General features: G+C 41.6%; 1 protein-coding gene and 1 long non-coding RNA gene across 5 annotated transcripts in view; one reads left to right on the forward strand and one right to left on the reverse strand.

Annotated features, from left to right (window-relative positions):
• LOC116085375 overlaps nt 1–14,411 on the reverse strand; it is an 18,209-nt gene extending 3,798 nt beyond the window's left edge. The window contains exon 1 of the long non-coding RNA XR_004116518.1: nt 14,272–14,411. This is a non-coding gene — a long non-coding RNA (uncharacterized LOC116085375). The remainder of the gene's footprint in view (nt 1–14,271) is intronic.
• Nucleotides 12,149–14,815, forward strand: part of Gpc5 (glypican 5) — a 1,368,055-nt gene continuing 1,365,388 nt past the window's right edge. For all 4 annotated transcript variants that reach the window (XM_031362935.1, XM_031362937.1, XM_031362938.1 and 1 more), the window contains exon 1: nt 12,149–12,873. In XM_031362935.1, coding sequence (XP_031218795.1) covers nt 12,492–12,873 — 382 coding nt within the window. In that variant the 5' untranslated portion in view covers nt 12,149–12,491. The remainder of the gene's footprint in view (nt 12,874–14,815) is intronic.

The following is a 14,815-nucleotide window of genomic DNA, read 5'->3' on the forward strand; positions in this document are numbered from 1 at the left end:
GCATTTCCGGTGTGATGGTGTGTCCAGGACTTGCTATGGTAGGAGAATTGGGTTCTGATGATGGCAAGGGACCTTGGTTTGTGTTGTTTATTTTCTTACACTTCCCCCCGCCCCCTGCCATCTGGTTAATTCTAGTGCTAACTGCCTTTGCTAAATCTGACTGGAGCCTGTCCTTTCTGTGATCCTGATTGTGTCAGAACTCCTCAGAGTCAAGCTGTCTCTGTGATCCTGTGATTCTGGGATCCTGGGACCCTGGGCTTGTTAGATCACCTGGGAGTGTGGCTTTCTTTGTGTGTTGTGGGACTGGCTGCAGAGCTTGTGCCCAAGGTCTGCTAAGAACACTAACCCAGACAGACTGGAAGGAACCAGAGTCACTGGGCTGGCAGAGTTCCTGTGTGCCTGGTCCCGCTGGTCCCAGTTACTCCCAGTGTTGGGACAGATGTTGGTTCCTGCTCACCTCTGATCCTGGGTGTATCAGAGCACCTGGGAGAGGAGCTTTTTCTGGGTGTTGTGGTGCTGGCTGCAGATCTTGCACCCAAGGTCTGCTCTGGACCCCAGCACAGACAGACGGGAAGGAACCCAAGTCACTGGGCTGGAGGAGTTCCTGTGTACCTGGTCCTGCTGGTCCCAGTTACTCCCAGTGTTGGGACAGATGTTGGTTCCTGCTCACCTCTGATCCTGGGTGTGTCAGAGTGCCTGGGTGTGGAGCTTCCTTCCTCTGGGTGTTGTGGAACTGGCTGCGGAGCATGCGCCCAAGGTCTGCTCTGGACCCCAGCCCAGACAGAACGGAAGGAATAAACACTTTCTTTTTCTTGTATTTATTCATGTTTCCTTTATATTTATATTTATTTTATTTTATTTTAATTATCTTTAATTTTTACAGTACTTAATAATCAGTTTGTCATTTCTTAGCTAATCATATTTATATTCATATTCATTGCATCATCTCTTACTTAACTTTCAGTAAATTTTTCTATTTCACTTCTTTTCATTTATATTTATATTTTTATTTATGTCTATATTTATATTTATATAAATATATAATTTTATTTATTTGTAATAATATAAATATAATTAAATATATGTTAATGTAATTATAATATTTACATAAATATAAAATTTATATATTTATATTTCATTTATACTTAGAGGAAAACCTATAAAGTAGGTGTCTTAAAATGTTAATAACACTAGTAAATTAATCAAGATTAATTTAGTATTGAGAACTATTTTCTTGTTTTCTCACAACTGACATAATAGCTCAGATATTAATATGTTGAGGTAAAATTAATGTTAATACTAGGTATAAAATAAATTCCAGGATAGGTGCTCATTATTGTGCCTCTTTGGTCAGGTCTTTAAGAATACTCTGGAGTGACTTGAGTTCCTTCCATGAACCCCAATGTCTAAAAATTTTTCTTATTTTGGGCTTGTACCACAGTAAGAGCCATGATTTTAAACTCTACTAAATACAAAACAAACAAAAAGACTCTATATAGTCATGTTCATTTAAGAAAATACTAATAGTGATGTATTATTTTTAAGTATACAGCTAATATGTTTGGAGTTATTAAAATTTATATTGAGAAAAATGTATTTTCACTATTGCTGTAGATGAACATCTACATAAGACTGTTAAATTGATTGTTGTTTTATATCAAACAACTTTTATAGTATTTACTTTTATTGCTATAAATTTTAAGGAATACGACAAAAAACGTATTGTAGGTATTGAAGGGGGGATCTATGGGAGGAGCAGTGGTACAAAAGGGGAACAAGAATGTGATTCAATTCTATTTAATTAAAATATGTTTTTAAATGTTAACAAATTCAGATAAATTGAAATCATGTAACTTTTCTCATCATAATGCAATAAAAGTTTTAAAAAAATTAAAAAAAGAAAGTTTATTGAAACTACTTCATCAAATGATGATTTCCACCTCATTTAAACAAATCTAAAGATTTTGTTAAATATAAAAAAATGGGATGCTACTTAAGTAGTAAAATCTCCAAATAAAGGCCAATAGAAATCAAATAACCACTTCAAAAAATGTAATGTGCATAGAATTTAATATATAGAAGCTTTAATCTGTTCCATAAATCTCCCCAGTCCCTGTCCAAGAATAAAGGTGGATGGAGTGGAGTAAACTGATCTTCTAGAATAAAGGTGGATAGAGCAGGGTCAGCTGGTCTTCTAGACTTTCTTATCTGGGAGATGAAACTTTGTGGGCCCTTATTTCTTACATTTCAAAACCAGTCCAAACAGTATAAACCATTAACTATTTTTCTGTAAATTAATTTCAGGAAAAGTCAATTTAAGAAGAACATTTTAGCTGAAGGCGATAACAAACAAATATATTTCTTAATTCAATGTTTGAAAAAATTGGAAACAATTGCAATAATGAGGGCATTGGATCTCAGGAGTGAATTACTTTGTGTAAAAACTAAAAAATGGGTCTCATGTATCTATGTATGTGTTTGTATGTGTATGTATTATGTATGTATGTATGTATGTAAGTATTGAGACAGGATCTCACTATGTGCATACATACATACATACATACATAAATACAGTATTTTTCAGAAAAAATAAGAAAGAATAGAGAGAGTATATAAGATCTTTGTAAGTCAAAGAGTCAGGTGGGCCAGATGCAAGACAGCCAGAGGCCAGGCAGGCACCACTATAATGATCAATTCTGTGTTGGAAAGAGAGGAGAGAAAGAGAAGCAGAGCAGTTTCAGCATTGTGAAGAGAGACAGAACTGGAGACAGTGGTGAGGAACAGCCTGATGTGAGAGGCCTGCATTGCAATCTGAAACCATGGTGATATCGGGGCCCCATGCTGCCACCAAAGGCATGTCTGCGTCCATGCATCTACTTCAGCAGAGGTCTGTGTCATCCACGGCCTGTGCTACCACCCATGGACATCCACCTGGTCTAGACTTCCGCCTGAGGCAATATTAATGTCTGAGGACCACATTGATCTGGCCCTGCCCCTCACTGACCACTGGGCATTGGCTCTAGCAGTGACTTAAGCAAGGGAGAGTAGACCCCACTCCTCACCTGGACTGAAATGCAGAGATGTCCCCAGTGGCATGAACATGGAGAGTTGGTCTGCCCCCTTGCCTAAGCATCTCAGGAGAGCAGGCCCTGGTGGCATGGGAGTAGGAGAACTGGTCCCCACCCCTTACCTGGGCAGTTCAGGAGAGCTGGCCCTGGTGACACAGGAATAAGAGGGCTGGCAGGCTGACTAACTCAGCTTCCAGCCAGGCCCAGATCCAGGGCTCTGAGCCAGCCCACCACACATCTACCCCAGGACTCTGAATTGGCCCATCCCTACATCTACCACATCTGGGAGCTGCTGAAGCATGGGAAGGGGCTGCTCCTGCAGAACCAAAGGTGCAGGATCTCCACGACACAGAGCAACAGCAGGATATCTGTGCGGAGTCCCTGGGAGGATGCAGTATTGATGGTGTGGCACAAGTCAGAGGCCTTGAACCAGACCAATGGCTCACTGCAATGGACATCTGTAAACAAAGAAGGGTAAATGAAAGGGTCTACTGTGGGACACACTGCAGCTTCCATGGCAAGATTTTGTTTGTTTAATTTTTATTTTTTATTTTCTTTTGGGGGAAAGTTACAGGGATGGAGGGTGGATATGGAAGGACTGGAAAATGAGTGGCATTGTAGTGCATGATGTGAAATTCACACAAAAAATCAATAAAAATTATGAAAAAAAATGGGTCTCATAACAGTCGATGCCAAATGTACAACTGAAAGTAAAAGAAACTTGTACAGTATTCATTTCTATTCTGACATAGTTCTGCTACAAGAATTGAGAGATACTCAATGATCGAATAATTATTCAATAATATTGAATAAGTAATAATTTATTCAGTAAATCCTGGTAGAGAGGTGAAGTCTGAGGAAATAGGGTTGGATAGAATTGGTCCAACTGGACTTTCCCTGCTTCCTGACTCCTCTGGGGCCTACCCACCTGCTCCCAGCAAGTCTGCTATCCCCAGCCAACCTCCAATCTCTAGATACTTCTCTGCCCACCTTCATCAGATCCTGAACCATACAGACCAGCTGACCTGGAATCACACAATCCAAGGATACACATCAGAGGCCTGCCACACTAGGGCCATCAAGGTTAAGCTTCCTCCCAACGCCTACTACAACAGGACCATCCAGGGACCAAATCCATCCACATGGTTAAAGGCCTTCAAAAGAACACAGTCAACAAAAGCCAGACCACAGCTTCACAGTACAGCTACCATGATACAGCATGCCCTAGGATATCCTAACACAATTGAAGCAGAAGAAAATAACCTTAAATCCAATCTAATAAAGATGATAGAGGCCTTTGAAGTGGAAGTGAATAGATCACTTAAAGAAATACAGGAAAATAAAACATACACATAATAGTCTTTTAAAATTATTAATTAATTAATTGATTAATTAATTATACACATAGAGGTATTTAAAGAGGAAACAAATAAATTCCTTAAAGATATACAGGAAAATACAATTACACAGGTGAAAGATATAAATAAAACTATGCAAGACCTGAAAGTGGAAATGGAAGGAGTAAAGAAAACAAAAGCTGAGGGAATCCTAGAATAGAAAAATGTAGGGGAAAGACAGCTACAGTGTACGTACATATAATAAATAAATAAATATTAAAAAAAGAAAAATGTAGGGAAGAAAACAGGAACAACAGATGCAAATATCATCAACAGAATACAGAAAATGGAAAAGAGAATCTTAGGCATAGAACATACAATAGAAGAAATTGATACATCAGTCAGAGAAACTGCTAAATATAAAAAATTCCTAACACAAATATCCAGGAAATCTGGGGTAACATAAAAAGACCTAACCTAAGAATAATTGGAATAGAAGAAGGTGAGACTTCCAACTCCAAGGCCCAGAAAATATTCTCAAAAAAAAATCCTTGAAGAAAACTCCTCCAACCTGAAGAGATGCCTACAAGCAGATAAGAGGCTTATAGAACACCAAGTGGATTGGACCGAAAAAGAAAATCCTGCTGCCACATAATAATCAAAACACAAAATTTATACAACAAACAAAGAATATTAAAAGCAACAAGGGGAAAAAGCCAGGTAACATACAAAGATAGACCTATTAAAATTATACCTGATTTCTCAAAGAGACTCTAAAAGCTTTAGAAGGGCCTGGACAGACATCTTGCAACCACTAAAGAACCACAGATGCCAACCTCAAGTATTAACCCAACAATACTCCCAACAATCATAAATGGAGAAAACAAAAAATTAAAGACAAATCTAAATTTAAACATTATGTATCCACAAATCCAGACCTAACAAAAAATACTAGAAGGAAAACTCCAAACCAAGGGGGATAATTACATCCAAGAAAACATAGGAAATAAATAATTCCACAAAAATAAGGGATGCACACTCAAATGCATGCATATGCACATACACACACACATATGCACGTACACACACATCAACAACATCAAAATAACAGGTATTAACAATTGTTGGTCGTTAATATCTTTCAACATCAAGGGACCATCCCAATCCAAAAATAAATAAATAAAAGATACAGGCTAACAAAATGGATGTGAAAACAGGATCCATCATTCTGCTGCCTACCAGAAACATACCTCAGCAGTAAAGACAGACATTACCTCAGAGTAAAGATCTGGAAAAAGGTTGTCCAAGCAAATGGACCCAAGAAGAAAGCTGTAGTAGCCATTCTAATATCTAAAGAGATAGACTTTCAACCAAAATTAATCAAGAGAGACAGGGGCATTTCATACTCATCAAAGGTAAAAATCTAGCAAGATGATGTTGCAATTCTGAACATCCACACCCCAAACACAAGAGTACCTACACTGTAAAAGAAACATTACTAAAGTTCAAATCATACATCAAACTCCACATATTAAGAGTGGAGACTTCTATACCCCTCTTTCACCCATTTACAGGCCATCCAGACAAAAACTAAACAGAAATAATGAAACTAGCAGACATTATGACTCAAATGGACCTAACAGACATCTATGGAACATTCCTTCGAAATACAAAGGAATATACCTCCTTCTCCAAAACTGACCATATGGTCTGTCACAAAGCAAGCCTCAAAAGGTATAAGAAAATTGAAATAACACCTTGTATCTTATCAGATGGATTAAAACTGGACTTTCAATAACAACAAGAACACCAGAGAGCCTACACAGTCATGGGAATTGAACAACTCTCTACTCAATGATCAGGGAAGAAATAAAGAAAGAAAAGAACTCACATCCAAGTGTATCAGAGACCTCAACATAAAACCAGATACACAAATCTAGTAGAACAGAACATGGGGAATAGCCTTGAACTTGTTGGTACAGGAGACAACTTCCTGAACAGAGCACCAGTGGCTCAAGGTCTAAGATCAATAGTTGACAAATGGGACATCATGAAATTGCAAGCTTCTGTAAGGCAGAGGACACTATCAATAGGACAAAACAGTAACCAACAGATTGGTAAAGGATTTTCACCTAACCTACATCTGACAGAGGGCTCATAGCCAAAATGTATAAAGAACTCAAGAAGTTAGACACCAACAACCAAAATAACACAATTTTAAAAATGTGCTACAGAACTGAACAGAAACCTCAACAGGTGAATCTCAAATGGTCAAGAAGCACTTAGAGAAGTGTTCAATATCCTTAGTCATCAGGGAAATGTAAAGCAAAATGACTCTGAGATTCCATCTTATAGCTTTCAGAATGGCTAAGATGAAAAAATTCAAGCATCCGCACATGCTGCTGGGATGCAGAGCAAGGGGAACACTCCTCCACTATTGGTGGGGCTGCAAACTTGTACAACCACTTTGGAAATCAATTTGATGGTTGCTCAGAAAACTGGGAATAGTTTTGCTTCAAGATCTAGCTATACCACTCCTTGGCATGTACCCATCCCACAAAGACACCTGCTCAACACTGTTCATAATGGCTTTATCTGTAATAGACAGAAACTGGAAACAAGTCATGTTTCCACACACAATGGAATATTATTCATCTTAAAAAAAAAAAAGACATTATAACTATTCCTGGCAACTGGATAGAATTTGAGATCATGATCCCGAGCAAGGTAACCCAGAACCAAAGGATATGATATGTACTCATGCATAAATTGGTGTGAACCATAAAAATATAGGCACCAATGCTATACTCCACAGACCCCCAAAAGCTCAATAAGACAGAAGGGCCAAACAAGGATGCTTGAGTCACACTTAGAAGGGGGAATAAAATAATCATAGGAGGTAGATGGAGGGAGGGAACTGAGTGGGAGTGGGGGTGAGGAGAGGAATGAGAGGGGTTCAGGATCAGGTGGTGGAGAGACAGGAGATGATGTCCAGATGCCCACGAAAATCTGCACCTAGTGGGGGCGGGGAGTGGAGGGGCATCTCCAGGACATGCCAGAGACCTGGGTTAGGAGAGGTGCCCAAAAATCAATGAGGGTGACCTTAGCTGTGAGGATATGAAATATGAAAAGGTCATGTCCTATAGCAGGCAGGAACCACAATGGAGTGACAGGGACACCATCCCATCCACAAAAATTTCGAACCAAAATTTATCCTATCAAAGAAACACAGGGATGGATTATGGAGCAGAGACTGAGGGAATGGCCAACCAATAACTTGCCCAACCAGAGACTCATCACATGGGCAAGCACCAATCTCTGACAGTATTAATGATACTCTGTTATGCTTGCAAACAGGTATCCAGCAAGGCTGCCCTCTGGAAGGTTTCATCCAGCATCGGACTCAGATGGATGCAGAGACCTACATGCAAACAATGGATGGAACCTAGGGGGCTCTTATGGAAGAGTTAGGGAAAGGATTGAGGGCCCTCAAGGGCATAGGAACTCCACAAGAAGACTAACAGAGTCAACTAACCTGGACCCTTTGGTCTCTCTGAGACTGAATCACCAACCAAAGAGCATACTTGGGCTGGATGTAGGCCTCCTGCACACATGTAGCAGATGTGCAGCTCAGTCTTCATGTGAATCAAATACAACTGGAGTGGAGGCTATACCAAAAGCTATTGCCTGACTTTGGGATATGTTCTTCTAGCTGGGCTGCCTTAACTGGTCTCAGTGGGAGATGAGCCTAGAACCATGAGACCTGATGTACCAGAGTAGGGGAATTACAGGGATGGGGGCTCCACCTTTTCAGAAGTGAAAGAGAGGGGGTACAGGGGGAGGAAATGGTGGGAGTGGCAGTGGTCAGGATATAAAGTGAATAAAATAACAATAAAAAGGAATCCCAAGGAGAAATAAAATAAGATAATTGGTCCAAGTGATAATGAATCAGTCAACAGGAATTTTCTTCCTGGGCAAGGGACCACTTCTGCCAATACCATGAGAACTTATGCTAAGCTTTGGGGACGTGAATGGCTTAAATACGATAAGAATGTGGTTATAATCCTCATCACTGGAAATTTAATGAGAGTAGGAGTTGGGAGGACACATTGCTGTGGCCATTTGTAAGGAAGTAAGGTGTTGTTGGGCCACAGCTAGACACTTTTAGGACCCAGGGACATCATAGGAAAGAGGCACATCTGGCTTTTCACAGGAGATAACAAACACCAGGCTTCTGCTCATGTATGAGGTGAGTACAAAGAACTGCAAGTTCATTGTCTAGCTCAGCAGCGGCAGAAGAGTGCACTTGTTAAAGGATGTAGAAGTTATTCTGACTGGCTTGGCTTATATTTGGACTTCATTCATACTTGTGTCTTCTAGAAAATTGCTTGGGGCTGGTGAGATGGCTCAGTGGGGAAGAGCACTGACTGCTCTTCGGAAGGTCATGAGTTCAAATCCCAGCAACTACATGGTGGCTCATAACCACCCATAATGAGATCTGACGCCCTCTTCTGGTGTGTCTGAAGACAGCTACAGTGTACTTACATATAATAAATAAATAAATCTTTAAAAAAAAAAAGGAAAATTGCTTAATCTTTCTTTTTTGCTTCCTTCCCATACTTTTCCCTTCCTTCCTTCTTTCCCTCCATTTCATTTCAGTTTGTAGAGTACTAAGTACTTTCATGGACTTGTTAAAGTGTTTATTACAGGAGGTAATGACTGCAAGCCCTCCAATCAGTGTTAGCTACTACTCTTTCTTGGGTACAGAGGCTACCCTAACCAGATTCTGAGCATGATTTAGTTTTTGTTTGTCCATTTTGTCTGTTTTTGCATGCTTTAGTTTTCTCTATGCTGCTGTTATAAAATGTCTGACAAAAAAAAAAGCGCAGCTTAGGGAACTAAGGGCTTACTTGGTTCACAATTCCAGGTTCTAATCCATTCTAGCAGGCAAGTCAAGGCATGAACTTAAAGCCGTGGCCACGAGTAGAGAGAGAATAAACATGTGCACATTTGCTTGCTGCTCAGTTCTCAGCTGGCTTCCTCTCCTCTTGACAGTATCACCTGCCTAGGGAACACTGATGTCCACAATGGCCTGAGCTAATTAACAATCAAGAATAGCAATCTCAGAGGCCAATCAGAGTTGGAGAGTTCCTCAGTTATGGCTTCTGTTTCTGGCGATTTTATGTAGTCTCATGTTAACAGTTAAAATTGACCAGTACAGAGTGTGGGCTATTCAATAGTACACTTTGTCCTAAAGACATATTCAGGCCAATCTGCAATCGTCACTCCAGCACCACATTACTCCTACACTATGCCGCAATCCTTTATCTTTCTTTCCAAGATCTTGTGTTGACAAACCATAAGCTGTTATTGAGAAGTACTAGGGAAGCTTCACATCCAGGAGATTATTAATGTGTATTTTAAGTGATGGTCCTTTAAAGATTTTCCTATCTAAGGGTATTGGGATTTGAAAGCCAAGCACAGGGTCTGTAATACAAAAGACATTCAATAACTGCTGATTGAGTAGCTTTCAAAAATGAGGCATTATAAATATCAAAGTATTGAAATTCTCCCTTGCTTCATCTATAGTATCTATGAGTAAATTGATCCAAAGACAAGTTATAGTCCAGTGTGTGTGGATTGCCCTAAGAATGTCTGCATAAAAGGCACAGTGGTATTATAAGTGCTTGGAAGACAGGAACTTGTTTTGAATGTTCTCAGATCAGAAATTGAGCTATTTGTATGGCATAAGAATACTGTGAGGAAAGGCAGCCTTCTAAGCCAATTGTTATCTCATTCACTGGGGCAATCAGAGGGGAAAAAGATATCAGCGAAATGTGTCATTTATTTATAAATGTGGGCCATTTATATAGGATAAGTATTCTCATTTTCTCATTAATACCTTTTCAATTTCCATGTAGGCTTTCCCACATGTTTTTTTGAAATAAAGTATGAGACACTGAAATTTTGCTTGTGTGTTTCTTTAAACCTAGTTAAGCTTAGTAGAGCTCTTTATATCATACTGTCCAATCAATGTTTGCTATGCAAACCATCAATGTGTTTCAGTTGTATTTATGATTTTCTTCTAGAGAAAGTATTTTGCAGACTACAGTTAAAGGGGTCAGGCTGGATAATATGAATCCTTATAATTATAATGGTCTATGACAGCCAGCTCTAACAAGGAGAGATTCTAGTGAGAATAAGGAAGTTTGGGGGAAACTTAGAAGTTAGTTTTATATTAACATGTGATGGAGTCTAGAAGATATATATGTATATATTTTCTAATTTTAAAAAGTCTGATGGACTAATAAATAGTCTTTAGTCTTACTCGATGTAGCTGAGTAGGTGTTTAGGTGAGGCATGAAGTGGCTAAGGAAATCTTGCCCTGGATTTTGACATCCTGATTTGACTCCTGGTTTCCCCCTGCCTGTGGCCTTGGGAAAACCATCTTACATGTCTATTCCTATCTACTTACTTGAAAAAGTACTGGTGGTAACAAGTGTATAGGGTTATTGTAAAGACCGAGTGAAGGAGAATGCAGACAGCACTTAGAGTACTGTTTAGCATGTAAGGACTTTCTGGCTGAGTGTGGCTGCTCTTTTCATCCCATGGATCTAGCCGACTTCCACACAGCCTTTCCATCATGGCACAGCAGGGCTGAAGAGTCGTTGACATTTTTTTTTTCTAGGATACATACATAAAACCTTGCTGGAAGGGCTAGAATTTAAAGTGTCTAATATTTTCTATTCTCACTTAGTAAGAAAACTTCTAAGAAAAAAAAATGTAGTATTTGGGGAATGGATGTCAAAAGCCAAGTGGGTAATATTTCACTCTGAAACAGTGTCCCAGCCATAGCAAGTGATCTTTTTCTGAAAGTGCTGCCTTTGATATCAAATGGCCATTAGAAAACCCCAAGACACTTAGCTAAGACTGGAAATTATTCATCATGAGTTTTGGCCAGGGTTCAGCTTAAGATGAAATTCTCTTAAAGTGGTTAAGATACTCAGAGTCCCTCTGCTAATGCGTGTGAAGAGCATCTTTGTGCTGAGGAGTACTCTCTCCAGGTGGCTGTGACCGGTACCATGGCCCTCACTCAGCCTTAACTGCAGGCTGCCTTTTGCTTCCTGGTTTCTCGTGCTTTCCTTTTGCAAACTCTAACTTAACAAACTTTCTTTTTCAGCTTGTAACTGCTCAGTCTGCTCCTTGCTTCTATTTTCCTGGGGAGAAACCCCCTCGAGCATTTTTGTCTTAGTTACTCTCTGAGAAATATTAAAAACAAATTGTCAAAGGTGTCAAAGCTCAAAAACGGTATAACACTGACGTGAACTATGATGTTCAAGAGAATAAGCTGAACTTCAGCGAGATATAAAGAATGTGATAACTTCCTGTTGGGACTCTGAATTCTAAAATCTTTCAGAAGAATCATGTTACATAAAAATCCTCCTAGCACTTACAGCATAAAACGCTTAGAATAAAAAATAAACAAAAGCAAAACGCATTTGGAAACAACTTCTTCGGGCTGCTTTGAAACCTAAGTGCTATTAAGGTCTCTCAAAACTCAGCTTTTGCCATTCGCACTTGCCGAGGTCTAGTTCATGAAATTTGGATGCAGATTTCTATGCATAGAGGACCTTGATTTGTAGAGAAATGTTTCAATTTATTTCCAATTCGTTTTTCTCATCTCTTGCCTTCTCTGCTCCTTTTCATACACACTTTCGTTTTAGCAGGTGAATGCTTTCCGAAACGAACCGGGAGGGAAAAGATTAGTTTTCTTTCATTAATTTGGTTCTTCTCTGAGGTCCCAGGCCGGCGCTTACCCGGTTCTGCAGGATCTGGGCTTGGGCGGAGCCGGCGGCCTGCTGGGGGTGTGGCTAGGGGCGTGTTCTGTTTGCGGGGCTGGCGAGCTCGGCTCTAGCGCTCTGCGGGCTGGCACAGCCTAGGTTAGTGGCTGAGAGCTGAGCCCTAGGCGGCTGCAGCGACAGTGGTCGGTGTTGGATGCTCGCCGTTGCTCGCTTCGCTTCTTCCCGGCTTGTGTTCAGCTTGCGCAGCAGCGTCAAGCCGCCCTGGTCCGGGAGGGACCCGGGTGATGCTAAGCATGAGAAGCGCGGCATCTCAGCCTCAGCGCTTCAGGGAAGAAAGCGGAGCTCTTGCGGGTGAAGCCGCGGTCCGTTCGCGGTCTTCCTGTGGCCGCCTGCGCGTCGAACCCTTGCCAGATTCGGCCACGCATCTTCCTTCAGCGCCGCCGATGCTGGGTGCTCTGGAGAGTGGAGACCACAGCGGGGAAGGCGCGACCCGAACCCGGAGGATGGATGCCCGCACCTGGCGTCTGGGCTGGCGCTGTCTTCTTCTCCTGGCTCTCCTTGGATCTACCCGAAGCGAGGGCGTGGAGAGCTGCGAAGAAGTTCGGAAAGTTTTCCAGTGGCGGCTTGGGGGAGCTGTCAAGGGGCTGCCGGAGGCGCCGCGGGCAGGTAAGAGCTGCTGGTTGGCCCGGCACTGTGCGGTGCTCCAGCCGAGGACCTCTGGGCTCGCGACCACCGTCTCCGGGGCATCCAGAGATGGTCCTTGGTGAGACGACGACCTTTCTGGTTCTCCGGCCCCAGTAGGTGAATTGGGGTGAGGACAGTGGGAATGCTTGATGTGCTCACACAAGGAGTAGGGCAGCTTCAAGGGGCTCCTTAACGGTATCTGGGGTTCCTCGGAGCTCTGGGGCATTTGTTTCCTGCAGGTGCCCTCTTGCTCTCCAGTGATGGGAAGGTCTAGTAAGAGGGAGGTTTGTTGTCTCTCCAGGATCTGTTCCCACAGGGAATATCACCAGGGGTCCTGGTTTTACTGTTTCCTCAAAACCTCAGAGGAATTGTGTTGGTTGCCGCAAGTTTGATGGTAAACTAACAATCCTTTTTATGTCCCTGTGCTGGACAAGGTGCCAATGTTGTCTGTAATGAGCTCTTGACCCAGTGCACTCAGAGATGACCTTTAATTGCCCCTCTACACCCTGGCACCAAGCCTTCCTACGGAAATCCAAGCCCGCTTAGTGTGTGTCCCAGACTCCCAAAGTAGTTTCAAGCCTGAAAAGCAATAGGGCAACAGGCAATCAAGACCTGTGTTTTGGGGGACACCGAGCACTGACGAGGTGTACCATAGACTCACCGTCTATCCAATTAATATGGCAGCTAGAGACTATTCGTCCTATAATCCCCTTTGCCTGCATTCATCTCCTGTGCCCTATCCTACACTCAAATTCTTAGCTGCTGGTGGGAGAACAAAGTACACGTTCTATCTGGAAGAGAAGATGTTGTGTTAAGGAGCCAATACAGTGTCTGGAGCTAAGTTAGATCACAGTGAAGTATCGCTAGCTGTTGCTGAAGTCAACAGAGAGGGACGAATTTGAGGAGGTTGCCTGATGAACAAAGAATTTGCAAAGGATGCCCGAGTACCAAATACATCCTTTTTCCAATGCAAGGCTTGCCGTTAGCACTCCCCAGTGGTAGCACATTTGCTTGATTGCTTTTCTGTTAGTTAGCTCAATTCTTATCATCTTCCATGTCTGGGCACATAGAGTCCGCCAGCCAGTGCTCACAGGACCACTTTTAAATACACCAGTATTTACTGGAATATCTACTCAATACACTAGACCCTCTTTCCATACTTGACACACATCGTTGATACTTCCAGCTTCCGGCAATTATTGTCCCTTCAAAACCAAACCAAACCAAAACACACACACATACACACACACACACACACACACACACACACACACAAGAAAACCTTCTAAATATGTGCTGATTTCAGTGTATTCTTTCATTAAGAAATACATCTCACTTAACTGCTTATGAAACTAATTGAGCTGAGAAAGCCTCACGTACATTGTGAAACCGGTCTCCTGGATGCCATAGCTTTGGCTGTAGTTGACAGTTTCCTCAGGAAAGCTTTGCTCCCAATGCCTTCTCACCGCTCTGTGTTCATTCACCTGCTGAAGATAGCACAGTCCAGAAAGGTGTTGCGTTTCCTTTCTAGAACCTTGTGTATGTCATCGCCTTTGAAGAGGGACGTTCTAGAACACTGATCGCTGGGCTAGCCTTTCACAGTAAGGAGCTACTGAAGCTCTACCCTCCAGAAAAGCAAATAGCTGCCATTGTTTGCATTTGGTACAGATAGCACTGCCTAGGTGCCAGAAGGGCACGCACCTTTTAAAAAAGTCATTCTGAGTTGTTGTCTGTCGAAAGCACCTTTCTTTCTTCTTCTTCTTTTTTTAAACTTAATCTTTTATTTATTTTTTTACACTCCAGATTTTATTCCCCTCCCAGTTAACCCTCCTGAGACTGTTCCACATCCCATACTTCCTCCCTGTGCCCCTGTCTCCACAAGGATGTCCCCACAACCCACCACCATCCAGCCCACCCACCACCA

Source organism: Mastomys coucha, unplaced genomic scaffold (assembly GCF_008632895.1).
Source record: "Mastomys coucha isolate ucsf_1 unplaced genomic scaffold, UCSF_Mcou_1 pScaffold9, whole genome shotgun sequence".
NCBI classification, from domain to species: domain Eukaryota; kingdom Metazoa; phylum Chordata; class Mammalia; order Rodentia; family Muridae; genus Mastomys; species Mastomys coucha.